Here is a 22,032-nt window from a genome sequence, read left to right on the forward strand (position 1 = left end):
TCCTGGCTCCGGTGTTCGATCCTCCAATAATGATGAAACATGCAAAATAGATGAAATAACATAAGTATTGTGTCCCAATATGAAATATATCAATGAATAACAGCAAATTATGATATAAAATAGTGATGCAAATTGGACGTATCAATCGGCTCTTTGAGCCGATTCACAGGATAACCTGAGAGCCGATCGAGGCTCGTATTTAACGTTTACGTGTGAACACACTGAGGAAACTAAGCAGGCATCATCCACACCTTCCTGACCCGAGGTATAGGTCGGAGTGGCACGCCCTTGCGGTTGGCATCGGCGCGTGCGACCGGGGGCTGCGGGCGTCGCTCGAGGAAGCGGGGCCCAGCCGCAGCCCTAGTTGTTCCCGGCTCTGCGGTGTTGCCCGTCTCTGCCCGCCGGGGTTTGGCTCTTTGAGCCGATTCACAGATAACCTGAGAGCCGATCGAGGCTCGTATTTAACGTTTACGTGTGTGCCCTGCAGGAAACTAAGCGAGGCATCATCCACACCTTCCTGACCAGGTATAGGTCAGGTGGCACGCCCTTGCAGTTGGCATCGGCGCGTGCGACCAGGAGGCTTTGCGGGCCGTCGCTCTGAGGGACTGGGGCCAGCCGCAGCCCTAGTTGTTCCCGGCTCTACGGTGTTGCCCGTCTCTGCCCGCCAGGGGGTTTCTGACGTCAACAAGTTCATGATTTCAGACCGTGAGAGAAGTTCATCGGAGCAGATCGTGTGAACTGGTATAATTAGGGATTAAAGTTCCTTGTTTTGGTCAATGCCGGTCGACACATTAGGCCGAAATGCTTAAGCAGCATGTCCATGCACATATATAGCTGCAATCTATGGAAGGACGTGCATTGGATTGTGGAACAACATGTCCATGGTGTGGCTCATGACAAGAGAAATCACGTTCGGTAATGGGTAAATTGATGGTCTAATATGTTTCCATGCAAAAACAAAAAAAGAAAAGTTAGAGAAAAACTTGGACGTGGCTTCGAAATATTGGAAAGGGGTAAATTTGGACGTAACTTTTGCTAATTGGGGTAGGTAGGATGAAAATTTGATAAATGGAGTAATTACTGTCAAAACTTCTAAAATAGAGGGTAAAAATTAGAATTTACTCAAAAAAGAATTATCTTGGCGAGCTCCACCACTGCAGAAATGCTTAGCGTACTATATGGTAGCTCTACATCGGCACTGTGGTGGGTCGTCCATGAATAATCAGTCATATACGATGCGTTTAATTCAGCATCTCTTTCAATCTCTCTTTGAGCACAACACAAGGAGACGCACATAATGCACACTATGCATTCTGTTGGTTTTGAAACCGAGACCAAAAGTGGGAGGTTCCACTGTGGTATTTCACTAAGATAGTGCAGGCATCAAACTTGGGTAGACCACTTCATGTGCGGCGAGTAATACCCCAAGCCTTTCTCAATTTTCATGGTTTTAGTTCAGGAGGTGTATATACAATTACATTAATTGTTTTAAGGGCATGTACATTGGTTTAGATGGATGCTGTCTGTAATACTACTCCATGTCATCTATAGACAATGATACAGACAGTGTATACAATAGTCTGTCTGTAAGTTATCTATTTTTAGTCATAGCTATATGTGAGTATAAACTATAGACACCCTTCATACAATAGCAAAAATGGTGTCACGTAAGCTGTCCGTAAGAAGCTTACGGATCGTCTCATAACTTTACGTGACAGCCTCCTTCTCTCTCCTCATTCTCTTTCCTCCACATCACCAAAATTACATATAACTACCTCTTACAGACAGCTGAGTCATTACCATTGTACATGCCCTAAGTGGTTGCATATAGAGGAGCAGTTGTGGCCAAGTTTTTTTTTTTTTTTTTGACAATAGCAGTTGTGGCCAAGTTGACTCCATGGAGGGTGACTAGTTCGTCGGCTATTCATCGCCCGCGTGGTAACGTGGACCCCGTTGCTGTTGGATGGGTCTCCATTAACGTCTCTGAGGCCCAGCAGCACGTACACTTGCTGGTCACCTCCTGTGTGCACATACGGGGCACTGTACACCTCGCAGCGGCGAGGAATACACGACAAAATTGGACTTGGCGTCATGCATGCACACATCAGTCAGCTAGCTCTGGAATATCATATTTTCTATGTCCGAAAATAAATAACTCTAATTTGTTTAAAACCGCATTTATCTAGATGAGCAATTTATCTAGAATCGCCCATACCTACACACTAAAGCGCGTCGATAAATGTGATTTTAGATAAATTCGATCGACTCACTTATTCCTAGATGCAGAAAATATTAGGTGCTATCCAAATCGATCGGATAAGATATGTTTTTTTTCTGAATTTAGAGATCCGTGTACATACATAAATGCATAGGCGTAGCTATATACAATCCGGGAGGCCACCGCCCCAGCTTTTGTAAAGAATTAGCGAAGGAATAATTTTACAAGATTTATAGTAAAAAAAGTTACTATTATCTTGAGGAGCTCCGCCACTGCAGAAATGCTTAATGTACGATTTGGTTGCTCTCCATCGACACCATGGTGGGTCGTCTATGAATCTACCACATACGATGCGTTTAATTCTGCATCTCTTTCAATTTCTTTGAGCACAACACAAGGAGACGCACATAATGCACACTAAATGTACATTTAGGTTGTTTTGCTTTCCCTCTATTTTATAAGTTTTGTCGTGGTTTTAGTTCAGGAGAAGTATATATGTATCCAGTGATGTATATACACAATTGCATTGCGTTAAGTGGTTGCATATATAGGAGGAGCTATATATGCCCAAGTTGACTCCATGGAGGTTGACTCATTCGTCGGCAGTCCATCGCGCGCGTCGTAACGTGGACCTTGTTGCTTTTGGACAGCATTGCAGGCCCCAGCATATGTACACTTGTTTGACACCCCTTGTGCACATACGGGGTACCATACACCTCGCCGCGGTCCATTATTAATGTGTAGCAATAGATCCAAAATTCCAAATCGTTCGGATAAGATATGGATGTCTTCTTCTGAATTTGGACATCCCTAGTTCGCTTCTTGGAGAAATGCTTAACGTACGTGTATATATGGTCGCTCTCCATCGTAACGTGGTGTGGGTCTATGAACCAGCTATATACCATGCATTTAATCCTGCATCTCTTTCTTTTTCTTTGAGCACAAGCAGACGCATATATTGCACACTATATATATATATACTCCCTCCCCTCCATAATTATTGTCATAGTTTTACTTTAAATTTCAACTAAAATCACGCCCATAATTATATATGTCACAGAGGTAGTACGTACCTAGCTAGGTTGTTTTAGATATGTGCACGCATGTATGTATCTTGATATGTATATAGATTAATTATATTCTTTTCCCGTGGGGTGCATATACAATACACAAAATAAATAGACACACCATGTATCGCATGCAAAGTCTCACTCCTTTTTTGCACAGATAGTTCTCGTTCTAAAAATTAAGGACCCCGTCCGTATTTTCAAACTTTTCGAGGTTATTAATTTGGTTTGTGCAGTTTACTTTGTGTGGTTTGGTTTTGTCCCGATATTTCGAGATCTCACCGAATGGTCCTGAAGGTGAACAAGAGCGGAGAAAGTGACTCTTTCTACTGCACAAAAAAATAGAGATACAAAAAGTGGAGGTGTCTTTATGATCTTTCTGTTTGTCTCATTTTATTTCACCAAAAAAATATTTATTTAGTTAATCAATAAAGTATTATCATTTTCTATTAATAATGTTGCAAAACCTTACAATAAACTAATGTTTTGCTTAGTTTATGAATAAACCCTAGGGCAGCTTGTTCCTTAAGTAGGTCATGTGGACTCATATTTGATTGAATCTTGGCTTGAAGTCATTGCAATGTACCTACCATGCTTCGGTATTTGGCGCTGTCTTCATGACTCAAAACAGATCCCCAAAGCAGTCTTCCATATCAATACATCCTAAACGTACTTTTCTTGACTTAGTACTAATCCATCATTAACGTTTTGAACTTCGGTTCCAAAAAAAATGGAGATCACCAAGGTCTTATATGGAAAATTCCTTCCGCAAGTCATTCCACAATGCATCTCTTGCAGATCAGCATAAAAATGGTGGCATTGGAGTTACGATAGATGAATAGAGATGTGTCTTATTTCGAGGCAACGAAACCAAGTGTATGAGTTGAGAACTCAACTTTGAATACTATGCTCTTGGTGTTTGCTTCAATCCATACAACGCCTTGTCAAGTTTGCTCACACGGTTCACACTCCTTTTGTCTTCATAAACTGGTGGTTGTTTAATGTAGACATCTTCTTCCAGAAAACCATGTAAGAACACATTCTTTATATCTTGCTATCGCAAAATCGATCCCGAAAACAACAATGGCCAAGACAAACCGAACTACAACTATTTTAAACAACAATTGCCAAGACAAGCCAAACTACAACTATTTTACAACCATACCGTTGGTTAAATCCTTTGGCCACTAATTTGGCCTTACAGCTGCTCTTCTTTTAATTTTATAGATCCATCTTCAGTAAATGATATTTGTACCATGCATGTGCGGAACCAACTTTCGAGTGTGGCATTTTGTAGCTCGGGCTAAATGTAGCCTGTTTTTTCAAAAAATTGAAAATGGTCTATAGTTTAAAAAAAATAGGAAAAAAATTCTATAGGTAGACAATGAAGTACTCTACAACGGTAAAAAAAAAAAGCAATACGAAAGACTCCGTGTTTTGGACTATGCAAAATTCACAAATCCATGGATCTGAAAACGCAAACAGTACAGATTTTGAAACCTACAACATTTATCGAATTTGTCATTTTTTTGTAGCCTCTAATATAACGTATTTCATCCTAAAAATTTGCACAGTGGTAAAGTACATCATTGGCTACATTCAGATTTTTTTTCAGTTTTTTTGAAATTTTAAATGTTGCATTCCAATTTTGTATAAAAACAGGAGATGTGTAGCTCGGGCTACACTTTGAGTTTTCCACCAAGTTCCAGATTTTATTCTTCGTGAGTGCATCATATACTCCTCATCCATAGCTTCTCTCCGAGTAGACGTCCTCTTTATCTACAAGTATATATGGCGGCGGCTAGGTGTCTTCTCTGTGCAGGAATCAAACTCCACGCCGTACAGTATTTGGAGCAACCGTGAAACTGCAGCTTTGACATAAGTTATCTATAATTATATATAGATCCACTGAAATAGCAAAAAATAGTCTCATTGATCTTCCATGTTTAAATTCTTGAAGGACACGTGGCCTACTGTCGTACCAGATTCATCATTCTGCGATCGGTCGACTCGGAAGCACAGCACATTGAAAACACCACATTGATGATTTATTTAAAAAAACACACATTACAATGATTATTATTCCAAAGAAACAAAGGACGAGCACGTAGTTGTACTAGAACATATGTTCATCCGCGCAGATAGTTCACTTGCACACGACTGAGATTTATTTTATTCAGGACCCTGGATAAAGCTTCCAGAGCATCGCTCCAAGCTACCAAGCAAGCTAGCTAGGCAGCTACGTACCCAAGGACATGGATCCGGCTAGTTGTGCACCTCCGGGCGATCCATGGGCTCCGGCACCTCGTTGGCAGACCCGCAGCAACGCATACAGCCACCGCGGTAGCCACTGCGGCAGCAGCCCCACCTACCGCAGGGCCCGTAGCCGCCGCGGCCCGGGTAACCGCCACCGCCGCCGCGGCCAGGGTAACCGCCGCCGCCCCCGCGCCCTGGGTACCCGCCGCCGCCATGCCAGTCGTCCTGGACGCCGGCGCTGTTGGTGCTCACCTTCTCCTCCTTGTCATCTGCACGTAAACCACACACACATTTGGTACGCAGATAGCATATCGTAAGCCCTCGATCCGACGCGCAATGTAAGCAAGCTGCGTAAATTTAGCGATATATATATATATGTACGCCGATCGAAAGGGAAAACAAAAAGACAATGGAGCTCACGAGTTTGCTCGGTGGCCGCCGCGGCGAGGAGGACCGCGGACGCGAGGAGGACAGCGAGCAGGAAGAGAGCCTTGGTCGACGCCATTGCCGATCAGTCGATCTAGAGCTAGAAGCTCGTGTGTTGCAGTGAGGACTGAAGAGGATGGTTTGCTTGTGAGTTGAGAGAGTGAGCAGGGCGTGGTCGTATTTATAGGGCAGAGCGAGGCGCAGGTAAGCATGGGAGCCGGAAGAGATGAGGAGTGGGCGAACGTGCATGCATGCAGTGTGATCAAACTCACATGCAACGATCAGTAGTTCAGTGATCCATGCAAGAGCGCAAGGACTACAAATTCGTTCAACTGTTTAATTTGTGCAGATTCATATGCACATCGTTGTGCACATATGTACTCTTATATGTTCCCCATGCTGATTTTATAATTTGGTACTCGCTCATGCCCGGACAAGCACCTTCTTTTCTTCTTTCCCATATGGAATTTAATGATTTTCTTACATATATACCAAAAACAATGTAGATACACAAATCACACAAGACAGCTGGTTTCAAGGAACTTTGTAGGAACTATCACAAACTAAAAAAAAAAACACACACACACACACACACAGTTCAGATTACTCTTGGTTTGACGATATTTAACATTTCAAATCTTAGTATTACAGGAATCACCGGGGTACAATGTGGACACAACATATACTCGCACAACATCTATTGAAGACAGCGGTACCATGTAGAAACTCATACTCACACAACCTCTATAGAAATCACCGTTGTGTTCTCTTCCCATATGCAAATTGATGTGGTTTTTATATACCAAATTCAATGTAGACAGACATACTCACCCAACACATATTCAAGACCGGGGCACTGGAATTTAAAAATTGAAGAAATATTCATATGCGTCTAGCTATCGACGAGAACATCTCATGTTTTGGCTTTACGCCCTAGGGCTTGAGATATTCTGGTTATTTTTTGTAGTCGTTTCCCTCTAACTTTGTATAAAGAAATGTAACTAAACATAAGTCTCTACTGACATATTTCTCTCAATATGTAGGATCACACCTCAACGAACATGTCGCTGAGACACAACCCGGTAGCAGCGAACACGATAAACGATGATTTGGTTGTCTGGTAACATGAGCGGCTCACTCTAAAGCACCAACCTTAAAAACGGTAACGCTATGTTCCGAAGCACAACATGCATGTAGAGCAATCCTATTATAGGGTTCGAGGTTGCACACCAGCTGCGTTGAAGCTCTTTTTTTTACCCGGACTACGGCGGGTATACGCCAGCCTGAACAACTTATAACCAAACAGAGGAACATAAAGGGGTTCATTACAAGGGCTTCTTTAGAGGGCGGAGGAAGCTAAAGTAGAAAAGGAGCTCAAGGGCGGTCATATCCATTACACCAAGAATTAAGAAAGGAGGTTGACGAGGGGGTGTTGCATCCACTACAAGAAATGGGATATTTGTTGACGAAAACCCTGGTGACAAAAATGCATACCGTCATGGATGTGTTCATCTTCCGTCATGCATTTAAGGTAATGCTTGACGGTATGATTTTTCGTCAACAAAAAATCATCACCCATTACCCAACCGGGAAGGGCTTCCATCATGTCTGTTAATAGGTGACGAAATCAAAGATCGTGGTGTATGTAAACCGTGATTTGCATATACAACGGACCCACATAGCAGGTAAATAATACTAAGTTACTTTATTAAATGTTATTAGTTTTATATATCATGTGTGACCCACTTGTCAGGAACATATTTAATTAAGTAAAAATTGTGGTTTGGAAGAATCGAACTAGGGCTTTGACGTGACCGACGCGGAGTGTTACCGCTAAGGTAGATATGGAGTTTTGATCTGGATCCGTAACTAGTCTATTCTACATATTTATTTCAATTGTGTGATCTAGATGTTACGACATAATAATTTCCTTATTAATATTTATGTCGGCCGCGGGTGCCTCATTTAAGTCGCGCCGCTAGCAGACACGGCCTATCTAGGTGATCTTGCTAACAGTCGAATCGACTAGGGTTCTCGTCGAGGTGAGAAGAAATCCGTGAAGGCTCAATTGTGGAGGCGGCGAGACGCATCATCGGTGAGTTCTCCTGATTGTTCGCTAGGTCTAGATTTTTTTTAATCAGTTGTCAAGATCTGTTCTGAAGAACGTTGGCATATTCTTAACTGAATTGTAGGCAATGGATCGAAGTTGGATAACTGATGGCACCCAGAAGTTCACAACGAAGTACATGGTAGGTGTTAGGGATTTCATCAAGTTTGCGCGAGAACACTTGGACAATACAGATGAACCAATCTTGTGCCCTTGCAAGGACTGCCTAAATCTGATACGTCAGGATATAAAAACAGTCGAGCATCACTGCAATTGTTCAGGTATGTCCAAGACGTATACAAGATGGACTAGACATGGGGAAGGTTTTAGTGATGACGAAGGGCGGGATAGAAACGATGATGGTGCGTATGATAGTGACAATGATGAAGAGGAAGACAATGGTGATTGTTATGTTGATGATTCGTCTAGTATGATCGATGAACTGCAGAAGTCTGGAAATAAAGGTCCTAACCTGCCAAATATTTATGCTAATCTAATTGAGTCAGCCAAAAAAGAACTTCCCAGGGATGCACCACTTTCACTAGGTTGTCGTTCATTATTAAGCTCCTTCATGTCAAATCATACAGCCGGATAACAAACAGAGGATTTGATCTCTTACTTCAGCTTTTATGTACAGCTTTGCCACGTGTGGACTTTCCCAAATCATATGCTGATGCTAAGAGTGTTCTTTCTGATGTTGGGCTTGGTTATGAGACAATTCATGTATGCAAGTTTGATTGTTCTTTATTTTGGGGAGATCACAAGGATGATACGCACTGCCATGTTTGTGGATTATCAAGATATAGATACCCTACTGCAAAAAAAGAAAATCCCTCACAAGGTGTTAAGGTACTTTCCTATAATTAAAAGGTTGCAGAGACTATTTGTTAAAAAGGAAATATCGACACATAGTAGATGGCACAAAAAGAAGAGGGTTGTTGAGCCCAATGTACTGAGGCACCCTGCTGATGGTGAGGCATGGAAGCACTTTGATGCCAAGTTTCATTGGTTTGCTAAAGATCCTCGTAACATAAGACTAGGTTTTGCCACAGACGGCTTCAGTGTCCCTTTGGAAGTATGAGTAATCCTTACAGTATGTGGCCTGTTTTTGTCATTCCTTACAACTTCCCACCATGGATGTGCATGGATCAATCGAATTACATGATGGCATTGCTAATCCCCGGAAAGTATTCCCCAGGGAAAGATTTTCATGTATTTATGCAACCACTGATAAAAGATATGATGCAGCTATGGAGTGGTGTGCAGACATTTGATGCATGCACGAGAGGAATATTTCCCATTGCATGCTGCGTTTCTTTGGTCTATTCATGATTATCCTGGATATGCCACTATGTCGAGCCGAAGCACAAGAGGATTTCATGCGTGTGTGCATTGCGATGAGAATCCTTGATATGAATCTTTGAAAAACAAAATTGGATATATTGGGCATCGGCGATTTCTTCATAAAGGTCACCCATACAGGAGAAGCAGAATTTTCAATGGTAAAACTGAGACTAGAGATCCACCAAGTAAGTACACACCCAAAGAGGTAGCTGAGAAGGTAGAAAGGGTTAAGGATTTTGAACATGGGAAAAATCCAATAACTAGAAAGCGGAAGCGTGCAACTGTACCCGGTGAACCAACATGGCACCTGAAAGTAAGCTTACATCATCTACCGTACTGGCCAGAACTTAAGTTAGCTCACAACTTAGATGTGATGCATATTGAGAAGAACATATGTGACAATATTGTTGGTACACTACTTGAAATTGAGGGCAGGAATAAGCACACTGTTAGTGCTAGAATTGATTTGAAGAAATTCAAAATCTGGGAGAAGTATTGGTTGAAGAAAATTGTGAAGGATGATGATGATGCAGCAGTAACTTATGCGAAGCCCCCCTGCACCATGGACGCTTTCGAAGGAACAGAAGAGACATTTGTGTAGGTATTTGGCAAACACTAGGTTCCCAGATGGTTATTGCACAAACTGGGGAAGATGTGTGAATATTGATGGTTGTAAGGTTACCGATATGAAGACACATGATTGCCACATACTTCTGCAGCGAGTGTTGCCGGCTGGGCTCAAGGGAATTGCATCTAAGGAAATGTATGTGGCTATTGCAGAGCTAGGAAGATTTTTTAGGGAGCTGTGTGCCAAAACCCTGAAAGTTGATGTGCTGAATTGATTGAAGGTTGAAATTGTTGTGATCCTATGCAAACTTGAGAACTCTTCCCCCCAGCTTTTTTTGATGTAATGGTGCACTTAGCTATTCATCTTCCTGACGAGGCTCTTTTGAGTGGTCCTGTTCATTATGGTTGGATGTATCCAGTTGAGAGAAGATTAGGTTATCTAAAGTCTAATGGTCCGTAACAAAGCAAGGCCAGAAGGTTCTATCGCAGAGGGCTACATTGTTGATGAGTGTTTGATTTTTTGCTCTAGATTTTTCAAGGATGGCACAGAAACAAGATTTAACAAAGATGATAGGAACCAAGACATACGGAGAAAACCTGATCGTGACGAGATGGAAGTATTTTCAGTTGGAGCTAAAGGTCTTGGGAAATCCATTTTGAAACATTTTGACAAGGAATTTGACAAAATGGTTTGGTATGTGCTGAACAACTGTGACGATGTAGAACGTTATATCAAGTAAGTAGTTAGCTTCACTTTAATAACTACTTCTCAATGTTGCAGACATAATTGTCCTGTATTTCAAATGTTTTTTTCTATGTTTCAGTGAATTCCGACAAGAATTGGGAGGTAGGGGTGTGCGTGACATCGAGGAGACGGTTCAGAGAGAGTTTGCAGGTTCGTTTGCAAACCATGTGAGACAGTTGGACAATGCATCAGAAGATTTGAAGTCTCTGGCTGCTGGGCCAGACCGGTATGTAGTAGTATACGCTGGTTGCAACGTAAAGGGTGCGAGGTTTCGCACGCTTACTCGGGATAAAGACCTGAAGACTCAAAATTCGGGCGTAGCGACTAAGGGATCTTTTGGTGATGCAGATGAGACCGAGTTCTATGGTGTTCTGCAAGAAGTTCTTGAACTGCGAGTACAGGACTAACAAGCACGGTGACGAGTCCGTGTACTTGTTTCGTTGCGACTGGTTCGACCTTGCGGGCAGGGGTTCCAAGATAAAAGATGATGGTTATTTTAAAAGCGTTAACACTTCTGTCCTATGGTTCAAGAATTCACCATTCATATTGGCCATTCAAGCTGAAACATGCTTATATTTGGAGGATACAAAGTTTGGTGATCCATGGAAAGTGGTGCAGAAGTTCAGCCATAGACACGTGTACGATGTTCCAGAATTAGAAGATGGTAACGATGATGCATTTGTACGGAATGAAGACGCATACCAGGAGGATGAAGGTTCAGTCGACCATACATTTCATGATGTTGTCGACCTAGACGAGGAAGCAGAGGTGGAGGCAGAGGAGGATGATCATCGTGCTGATGAAGTTGTACATATTCATGATGCTCGTACAATTCGTGAACTAGAGAATGAGGAAGATAGTCCCAATGTTGACATGGATATGAGCGAAGATGAACTAGAGAATGAGGAAGATAGTCTCATATTGGAAGAGAACATACATGATGACGAGGGAAAAACTTCAGAAGAAGATAGTGATGTAGATTGATAGAAACATGTAATGCATACTGTAGGATAACGTTGCATAGAAAACAAAAATTTTCCTACCGCGAACACGCAATCCAAGCCAAGATGCAATCTAGAAGACGGTAGCAACGAGGGGATATCGAGTCTCACCCTTGAAGAGATTCCAAAGCCTACAAGATGAGGCTCTTGTTGCTGCGGTAGACGTTCACTTGCCGCTTGCAAAAGCGCGTAGAAGATCTTGATCACGATCGCTTCCGGCGCCACGAACGGGCAGCACCTCCGTACTCGGTCACACGTTCGGTTGTTGATGAAGACGACGTCCACCTCCCCGTTCCGGCGGGCAGCGGAAGTAGTAGCTCCTCTTGAATCCGACAGACACGACGGCGTGGTGTCGGTGGTGGTGGAGAAATCCGGCGGAGCTTCGCTTAAGCGTGCGGGATGTGGTGGAGGAGAGATACCGCTAGGGTTTGGGGAGAGAGGGGAGGCTAGGGCGCCGGCCAAGGGCAGCCCTAGGTGGTGCGGCCAAGAGTGGGCAGCCCCCTCCCTCTCCTCCTCATTATATAGGTGGAAATCCCCAAGTGTTGGTATCCAAGTCTTCGAATAAGACCCCAACAATGAAACCTCCCATATGTAGGGAAACCTACCCAAGGTGGGAATCCCACTTGGGGTGGGATTCCCCCCTTCCATGAGGGGGGTTGGCCGGCCATCCTAGGGAGTCCACCTTGGACTCCTCCCCTTTAGGGTTGGCTGGCCATGCAAGGTGGAGTCCCTCCGGGACTCTACTTTCCATGGTGATTTCTTCCGGACTTTTCTAGAACCTTCTAGAACCTGCCATAAATGCACCGGATCATTTCCAAACTTGGAATATGACTTCCTATATATGAATCTTATTCTCCGGACCATTCCGGAACTCCTCGTGATGTCCGGGATCTCATCCGGGACTCCGAACAAATATTCGAACTCCTCAACATCCAACTTTAAGTGTGTCACCCTACGGTTCGTGAACTATGCGGACATGGTTGAGTACTCACTCCGACCAATAACCAATAGCGGGATCTGGAGATCCATAATGGCTCCCACATATTCAACGATGACTTTAGTGATCGAATGAACCATTCACATACAATACCAATTCCCTTTGTCTCGCGATATTTTACTTGTCCGAGGTTTGATCTTCGGTATCACTCTATACCTTGTTCAACCTCGTCTCCTCACAAGTACTCTTTACTCGTACCGTGGTATGTGGTCTCTTATGAACTTATTCATATGCTTGCAAGACATTAGACGACATTCCACCGAGAGGGCCCGAGAGTATATCTATCCGTCATCGGGATGGACAAATCCCTTCGTTGATCCATATGCCTCAACTCATACTTTCCGGATACTTAATCCCACCTTTATAACCACCCATTTACGCGAGTGGCGTTTGATGTAATCAAAGTACCTTTCCGGTATAAGTGATTTACATGATCTCATGGTCATAAGGACTAGGTAACTATGTATCGAAAGCTTATAGCAAATAACTTAATGACGAGATCTTATGCTACGCTTAATTGGGTGTGTCCATTACATCATTCATATAATGATATAACCTTGTTATTAATAACATCCAATGTTCATGATTATGAAACTAATCATCCATTAATCAACAAGCTAGTTTAAGAGGCATACTAGGGACTTCTTTGTTGTCTACATATCACACATGTACTAATGTTTCGGTTAATACAATTATAGCATGATATATAAACATTTATCATAAACATAAAGATATAAATAATAACTACTTTATTATTGCCTCTAGGGCATATCTCCTTCAGTCTCCCACTTGTACTAGAGTCAATAATCTAGTTTACATTTGTAAAGATATAACACCTTGGCCTTATGGTGTTTTATCATGTATTTCTCACGGGAGAGGTTTTTAGTCAACGGATCTGACACGCTCAGAAACGTATGTATTTTGTAATTCATTTGCGTCTCAACGCATCACTCATTTCCAAATGAGTCGGCATTCAATATGTTTGGTCTTCTGGTGGAACCTTAATTCCGCTGTCTGAAATATGTCACTAATATTGTCACACACAATATAGCTTCAAAGTTCTGACTCTCTCGGAACTGCACCAAGTTCTCAAAGAACCGCTTGACTTAACATCCTTTGTCATTGTCAAAATAATGACATACTCTGCCTTCTTTTGTAGAATCCGTCACAATATTTAGAACTCTTCTAAATCTAGCATAGACAACTTTCTAGCTCATTGTGCTACCTTTTAAACAACACTTAATCTAATTTGAGATTGAAATTATATTTTATATGTGACAAAACCAATATCGGTGTAACACCTTACAGCGATTTGTTTGTCATTTCTTCGTACAAAAATATATATATATCCTTAGTTCTTCTAAAGTACTCAAGGATATTCTTACTCGTCGTCCAATGATCATCATATGAATCATTCCGGTATATGCTCATAACACTTTATAGCATATGATATCTGATTGTGTACATATTATTCGTGATCTATAATCACTCATGTGTTTTTACTCATTGAGTGTCGGATACACTCAAGTCTTGTTAAACCTTCACATGACAAGAACATTTTCTTAATATTTCTATATTGAACTACTTCAATATCCATCATATGTACTTTGACTTAAACTTATTTATGTGTTTCAATCTATCTTCATAGATCTTGACACTAAATTTGTTTCGATCCATATCCTTTCATTGAAGTTAATTCTCAATGAAACCTTTTTAATCAAGTATATAATTACATCATTTATAACCAACTATATGTCACCTACATAAAGTATTATAAATGTGTCTTAGCGCTCCCACTTAATTTCTTGCAAATGTAAGCCTCTTCATCGTCTCTGATGAAATCAAAAACTGTTTGACTATTTCATCTGGTGAAGATTCGAACTCCGTGATACTTACTTCATCCAATTGAAGTTCGTATACCTATCTAGTATTATACGGACCAGCAAAACTCTTGGTTGTATCTTGTATACCCCTTTAATACACACTTCGATAAGTAATGTATTTTGCCATCCTACTAACATATCTCATAAAGGAAATATGTAGTGATTACTAGAATAATCCATATAGACTTTAAGCATTGCTACGGAAGATCTAATCTTGTCGTAGTCAATTCTTTGAACTTTGTCGTAAACAACTTTTCGACAAGTCAAGCTTCTTCAAGGATATTTCATCCAAGTCCATCAATTTTATAGATTTATTTACTTTCAAAAAGTATTCATCTATCTTGGATTTCATGGCGTATAGCCAATTTAACGGAGTCAGGGCCCATCATAACTTCTTTGTTTGTAGTTGGTTTATCATTGTTCAAAATCAATCCTTTGTCCACAAATCATTTATTTGATCACAAAGTAAACCATACCTACAAGGTTCAATATGTACTTCGATCTCCATGGCTAAAACACTTTGTAGTCATAGGAGCCATGATCGTCGTGGCCGCTTCTGAAACAATTCCGATGCTGCGCTACTCTGATCATTATGCTCAGGTTCATAAACCTTATCAAATTATATTGTCCTCCCACTCAAATACTTCACTCGAAACAATTTCTCGGAAATAAGAAACATTGACAAACACTTTTGTCTTTGTCTCGTGGAAAGAATTCCCAATTAAATCTCTGGGATAACCAACAAAGACATTCATCCGATTTTGGTTGACTATTAGGTTTTATACCCATGCCATAACTTGTATGGTGTCATTTCAACGGATCATGATGATGCTCTATTCAGTGTAAAAGCGGTAGTCACTAAAGCATAATCCACAAAAATATAATGGCATCAATATTTTATCTCATCATTGATCCAACAAAGTTTGGATATATCTCTTGGATACTTCATCATCACTATGATACTCCAAGAAACGTAAGTTGTAGAACAATTTCATAACTCTCTTAGATGTTCGCTAAAACTCGTAATTCAAATATTTCCACCATGATCCAATCATAGATATTTGATTTCTATTACGATGATTTCCACTTCATGCTGAAATTTATTTGAATCCTATTCAAATGTTTCAAACTTTTCCTTATTGAATATATCCACATATATACTCAATTCATTGTTTGAAAGTTTTCATGAAGTAGAAGAATCTTCCGCACACAACTATGCCCGATGAACCACATATATCATTATGTATGTTTTCACTAAGTTAGTTGCCCGTTCAACTCTTCGGCCTATGAACGGTATTTCAGTCATTACCTTTTAGAAAATATTTTGCAAGTGCCAAACGATTCAACAAATCGAATGACTCCAAAAATCCATTTTCATGGAGTTCCTTCATGCCATCCTTTCTAACATGACCTAAATTGCGGTTCCACAAATAAGTGGAATTCAAATCATTTGCCTTATGGCATTTTTAGTGTCAGTGTTATGTATGTGTGTTTCACCATTAAGATTTATAATAACTTATCCATCATACATGGAGTAATGTCATAATTTGAACAACTCATTGTTTTCATTTGACCAGAGCAAAATAACAATTATTAAGTTCTTTATTATAAATTCTAAGGGCTAGATAGAATGCCAACGACGAACATAATAACACTTTATTTTGTTCCAGACGTGCATTCCTATCATATTCCTTGTCAGTCACTTAGGCCATTGTATTCTTGTATTGCGTTGTTTTGTATGACACTTCATACCAACCAATATGGTATTAATACCCAAGAATTTCATTGTGTGACTTAACTAGAAATACAACCATAACATGTATATCATTTATATACACCTGAGCTAGACTTTCTAGTCTTTTCTTTTCTTTTGCCAAAATATCTTTTGCAGTTTCTCTTTTAGCTTTCCTCATTATTCAGAAAAACATTTCAACATCAATAACTTCTAGGTTTGTTGGTCAAATACCAATAACCTTGAGGTTCTTACTTTGAAGTTGATCATCATATGACAAGTGTTTCAGATTTCACTATTAGTAAATTTGTAATACGATGAACAATTTCACTCATAATTTTATCCATCAATTCATGATAACTTTTTGAGACCATGTCTGTACATGCTAGGCTCATAAAGTTTAAACCTTAGTATTCGCATATGCAAAACTAGCTTGCACCCGTTGGAAGCACACGTAGAATCTATAACACCCGATCATCAAGTGATGCTTCGAAACGACGAGTCTTAGCAACGGTGCATACTAAGGACAATCACTTCATGGATATGCGAATATTGTTAGTGCCCCAATAGTTGGAGGATTGGGACGCCTTGCGTCTTCAACCTTCGTACATTCCCATAAAACTTATGAGTTTATGTAGTCTCACCAAATTTATATTCTATCATCTTGCAATAAGGTCTTAGATATCACATATATCTCGTACCTTGATTATTTCGAAAACTAAATTTTCAGCTCCTTACTTTTCAAACAGATTTGAACTTCAAGTTTCACGGAGACAAGATAACTTTAGGTACTAATTGAAACCATAGCTCTCTGAATCAACAAAGTGAGTTTCACTAAATGTTTGCAATAGGACTTAATCATTTCTTGATTAATTAACAATACGGTACTAATCCGTAAAGTTTCTAGTCAGATTTTAACAGTATTTCTATCTCAATTATAAGACTAGCGCATAGTAGTAAACGGATGCCAATTCTACAAATTAATTCAAAATACTACTCAGACTATGTTTATGATAATTAGTTCATGTTTTAATCTAATTACTAATGAACTCCCACTTAATACAACATCCCTCATAGTTGTTAAGTGGTACACGATCCAAATCCACTACACCAAAACCGATCATCACGTGAGATGATGTAGCTTCAATGGTGAACATCAACATGTTGATCATATCATCCATATGACTCGTGTTCAACCTTTCGGTTTCCGTTGTCCCGAGGCCATGTCCGTACATGCTAGGCTCGTCAAGCAAACCCAAGTATTCCGCGTGTGCAACATGGCTTACACCGTTGTATGTTGAGTTTATCACATCCGATCATCACGAGATGCTTCAAAACGTCAAACTATATCAACGGTGCATACGAGGGGAGAACACTTTATTATCTTGATATTAACGTGAGGGATCATCTTATAATGCTACCGTCGCGATCTAAGCAAAATAAGATGCATAAAGGATTAACATCACATGCAATTCATATGTGATATGATATGGCCCTTTAGTCTTTGCGCCTTCGATCTTCCTCTCCAAAGCACGGACATGATCTCCATCATCAACGGGCATGATCTCCATCATCGTCGGCGTAGCGTCAAGGTTCATGGCGCCGTCTTCATGATTGTCCTCCATGTAGCAACTATTACAACTACTTTGAAATACCTCTCAACATGAAATTTAAAGACAACCATAAGGCTCCTGCCGGTTGCCACAATACAATAATGATCATCTCATACATATTCATCATCACATTATGGCCATATCACATCACCAAACCCTGCAAAAACAAGTTAGACGCTCTCTAATTTGGTTTGCATATTTTACGTGGTTTAGGGTTTTCGATATAGATCTAATCTACCTACGAACATGAACCACAACGTTGATACTAATGTTGTCAATAGAAGAGTAAATTGAATCTTTACTATAGTAGGAGAGACAGACATCCGCAAAGCCTCTTATGCAATACAAGTTGCATGTCGAACGAGGAACAAGTCTCATGAACGCGGTCATGTAAAGTTAGTCCGAGCCGCTTCATCCCACTATGCCATAAAGATGCAAAGTACTCAACTAAAGATAACAAGAGCATCAACGCCCACAAAACCATTGTGTTCTACTCGTGCAACCATCTATGCATAGACACGGCTCGATACCACTCTGTAGGATAACGTTGCATAGAAAACAAAAATTTTCCTACCGCGAACACGCAATCCAAGCCAAGATTCAATCTAGAAGACGGTAGCAACGAGGGGATATCGAGTCTCACCCTTTAAGAGATTCCAAAGCCTACAAGATGAGGCTCTTGTTGCTGCGGTAGACGTTCACTTGCCGCTTGCAAAAGCGCGTAGAAGATCTTGATCACGATCGCTTCCGGCGCCACGAACGGGCAGCACCTCCGTACTCGGTCACACGTTCGGTTGTTGATGAAGACGACGTCCACCTCCCCGTTCCAGCGGGCAGCGGAAGTAGTAGCTCCTCTTGAATCCGACGAGCACGATGGCGTGGTGTCGGTGGTGGTGGAGAAATCCGGCGGAGCTTCGCTTAAGCGTGCGGGATGTGGTGGAGGAGAGATACCGCTAGGGTTTGGGGAGAGAGGGGAGGCTAGGGCGCCGGCCAAGGGCAGCCCTAGGTGGTGCGGCCAAGAGTGGGCAGCCCCCTCCCTCTCCTCCTCATTATATAGGTGGAAATCCCCAAGTGTTGGTATCCAAGTCTTCGAATAAGACCCCAACAATGAAACCTCCCATATGTAGGGAAACCTACCCAAGGTGGGAATCCCACTTGGGGTGGGATTCCCCCCTTCCATGAGGGGGTTTGGCCGGCCACCCTAGGGAGTCCACCTTGGACTCCTCCCCTTTAGGGTTGGCTGGCCATGCAAGGTGGAGTCCCTCCGGGACTCTACTTTCCATGGTGATTTCTTCGGACTTTTCTAGAACCTTCTAGAACCTGCCATAAATGCACCGGATCATTTCCAAACTTGGAATATGACTTCCTATATATGAATCTTATTCTCCGGACCATTCCGGAACTCCTCGTGATGTCCGGGATCTCATCCGGGACTCCGAACAAATATTCGAACTCCATTCCATATTCAAATACTACCATTTCAACATCCACCTTTAAGTGTGTCACCCTACGGTTCGTGAACTATGCGGACATGGTTGAGTACTCACTCCGACCAATAACCAATAGAGGGATCTGGAGATCCATAATGGCTCCCACATATTCAACGATGACTTTAGTGATCGAATGAACCATTCACATACAATACCAATTCCCTTTGTCTCGCGATATTTTACTTGTCCGAGGTTTGATCTTCGGTATCACTCTATACCTTGTTCAACCTCGTCTCCCGACAAGTACTCTTTACTCGTACCGTGGTATGTGGTCTCTTATGAACTTATTCATATGCTTGCAAGACATTAGACGACATTCCACCGAGAGGGCCCGGAGTATATCTATCCGTCATCGGGATGGACAAATCCCACTCGTTGATCCATATGCCTCAACTCATACTTTCCGGATACTTAATCCCACCTTTATAACCACCCATTTACGCGGTGGCGTTTGATGTAATCAAAGTACCTTTCCGGTATAAGTGATTTACATGATCTCATGGTCATAAGGACTAGGTAACTATGTATCGAAAGCTTATAGCAAATAACTTAATGACGAGATCTTATGCTACGCTTAATTGGGTGTGTCCATTACATCATTCATATAATGATATAACCTTGTTATTAATAACATCCAATGTTCATGATTATGAAACTAATCATCCATTAATCAACAAGCTAGTTTAAGAGGCATACTAGGGACTTCTTTGTTGTCTACATATCACACATGTACTAATGTTTCGGTTAATACAATTATAGCATGATATATAAACATTTATCATAAACATAAAGATATAAATAATAACTACTTTATTATTGCCTCTAGGGCATATCTCCTTCACATACAACTATATGTTTTGTTCCAAACATTTGAAATGTTCTTATTTAGATGTTTACGATCTCGAACTTGTCATTCAATTATCCAGAAGGGTTTAAGAGCAAATTAATATAAGATAAAATATGGACAGATATAAGAAAAGCCAACATGTCGGTAACATAACTTTGACAATGGTTTTAATTAATCGACACTTGACACGATTACAACCAGCAGCACGATATGACTAAATATTGTTTTAACACAAGCAAAATCGACAATCGCATAAAGAGTCTTACAACTTAATTTAAACCTAAAGGGGCTGCATAGTTGGACACACGGGCACCATGAATCACTGACTAGCTACTCCAGATCGATTTCAGGCACATGGGTAGCAAACAAGTAAACCCCTGCATTTCCCAGGTAAAGCAAGAACAGCATCTTGTCACCCATCGGAAGGTGCTTTTCCTTGTCCATGAACTCCTTCCACCCACTGACGCAGAGACGACCATCGTCAGAAGAAATTGCGTAGGACGCACGCACTAAAGTACTGGGATGGCACACAATACTGATTGCACCATATTGTTCCATATCTTTAGGAACCAAACGGCTAGGGATTTTCTGTTCCAACAGTAGAGACATAGTTTAGTTAACACTTGTACGTAATGTAGGTCGCAAAGTTAATGAAATGATATGATCTACTGCTAACCACGTGTTTGTTGTAATTTTCGCTATTTGTCCAATTCAGAGTATGCAGCATTGGGACAACTAGTGCTCCTTGATCATAATCTCCAGCATTGTGGTACTGAACAAGGTAGTCCAAGTTGTCCACCTGAAGAATGACGGTATGCATCATCCTCCAATTTATCATTGTTCCATCAGTACTACTGAGCGAGTCAACAATGTCACGCTTCGTACGGGACAACTGGTAGTAAGCTGCATAATTAAAATAACTGACATCAGATGGAATAATTAATATGATCAATCATTCTGTCCAAAGGTGGAAAATTACCTGGATGGATTAGTGCATTAAAATGACCAAACCACCATGGATTGGGGCATGATTTGGCACCCTTGTGCACATTGTGATATGACACCTTGGTTACTATGGGTTTTGATTTTTTGGAGTTGGTGGCATGGTGTCCCCATGGTGGAGATGTGTCGAAAGAGGGGTTTTCGGACGAAAAGAGGGGGGAATGGCCAAAAACTGACCAAACCACCATGGATTGGGGCATTATTTGGCACCCTTGTGCACATTGTGATATGACACCTTGGTTGCTATGGGTTTTGATTTTTCGGAGTTGGTGTCATGGTGTCCCCATGGTGGAGATGTGTCGAAAGAGGGGTTTTCGGACGAAAAGAGGGGGGAATGGCCAAAAAATGACCAAACCACCATGGATTGGGGCAAGTTGGCACCCTTGTGCACATTGTGATATGACACCTTGTTTTCTATGGGTTTTGATTTTTTGGAGTTGGTGGCATGGTGTCCCCATGGTGGAGATGTGTCGAAAGAGGGGTTTTCGGACGAAAAGAGGGGGGATGGCCAAAAACTGACCAAACCACCATGGATTGGGGCAAGATTTGGCACCCTTGTGCACATTGTGATATGACACCTTGCTTTCTATGGGTTTTGATTTTTTGGAGTTGGTGTCATGGTGTCCCCATGGTGGAGATGTGTCGATAGAGGGGTTTTCGGACGAAAAGAGGGGGAAATGGCCAAAAAATGACCAAACCACCATGCATTGGGGCAAGATTTGGCACCCTTGTGCACA

At 41.3% G+C, this 22,032-nt stretch overlaps 1 protein-coding gene across 1 annotated transcript; it reads right to left on the reverse strand.

Moving 5' to 3' along the window:
• Positions 1-5,311: 5,311 nt before the first annotated feature.
• LOC124687879 (glycine-rich cell wall structural protein-like) lies at positions 5,312-6,131 on the reverse strand. The gene is made up of 2 exons (XM_047221608.1): positions 5,962-6,131; positions 5,312-5,810 (listed from the first exon to the last, which is right to left on the reverse strand). The coding sequence occupies exons 1-2, from the start codon at positions 6,044-6,046 to the stop codon at positions 5,551-5,553; spliced, it is 345 nt and encodes a 114-aa protein (XP_047077564.1). The 5' UTR covers positions 6,047-6,131; the 3' UTR covers positions 5,312-5,550.
• Between the last annotated feature and the right edge of the window lie 15,901 nt (positions 6,132-22,032).

Source organism: Lolium rigidum, chromosome 2 (genome assembly GCF_022539505.1).
Source record: "Lolium rigidum isolate FL_2022 chromosome 2, APGP_CSIRO_Lrig_0.1, whole genome shotgun sequence".
Classification (NCBI taxonomy): Eukaryota; Viridiplantae; Streptophyta; class Magnoliopsida; order Poales; family Poaceae; genus Lolium; species Lolium rigidum.

Coding starts and splice junctions, on each gene's coding strand:
- LOC124687879 (XM_047221608.1), bottom strand. CDS start 6,046: ATGGCGTCGACCAAGGCTCTCTTCCTGCTCGCTGTCCTCCTCGCGTCC. Junction 5,811..5,961: donor GGCGGCCACCGAGCAAACTC/GTGAGCTCCATT, acceptor GTTTACGTGCAG/ATGACAAGGAGGAGAAGGTG.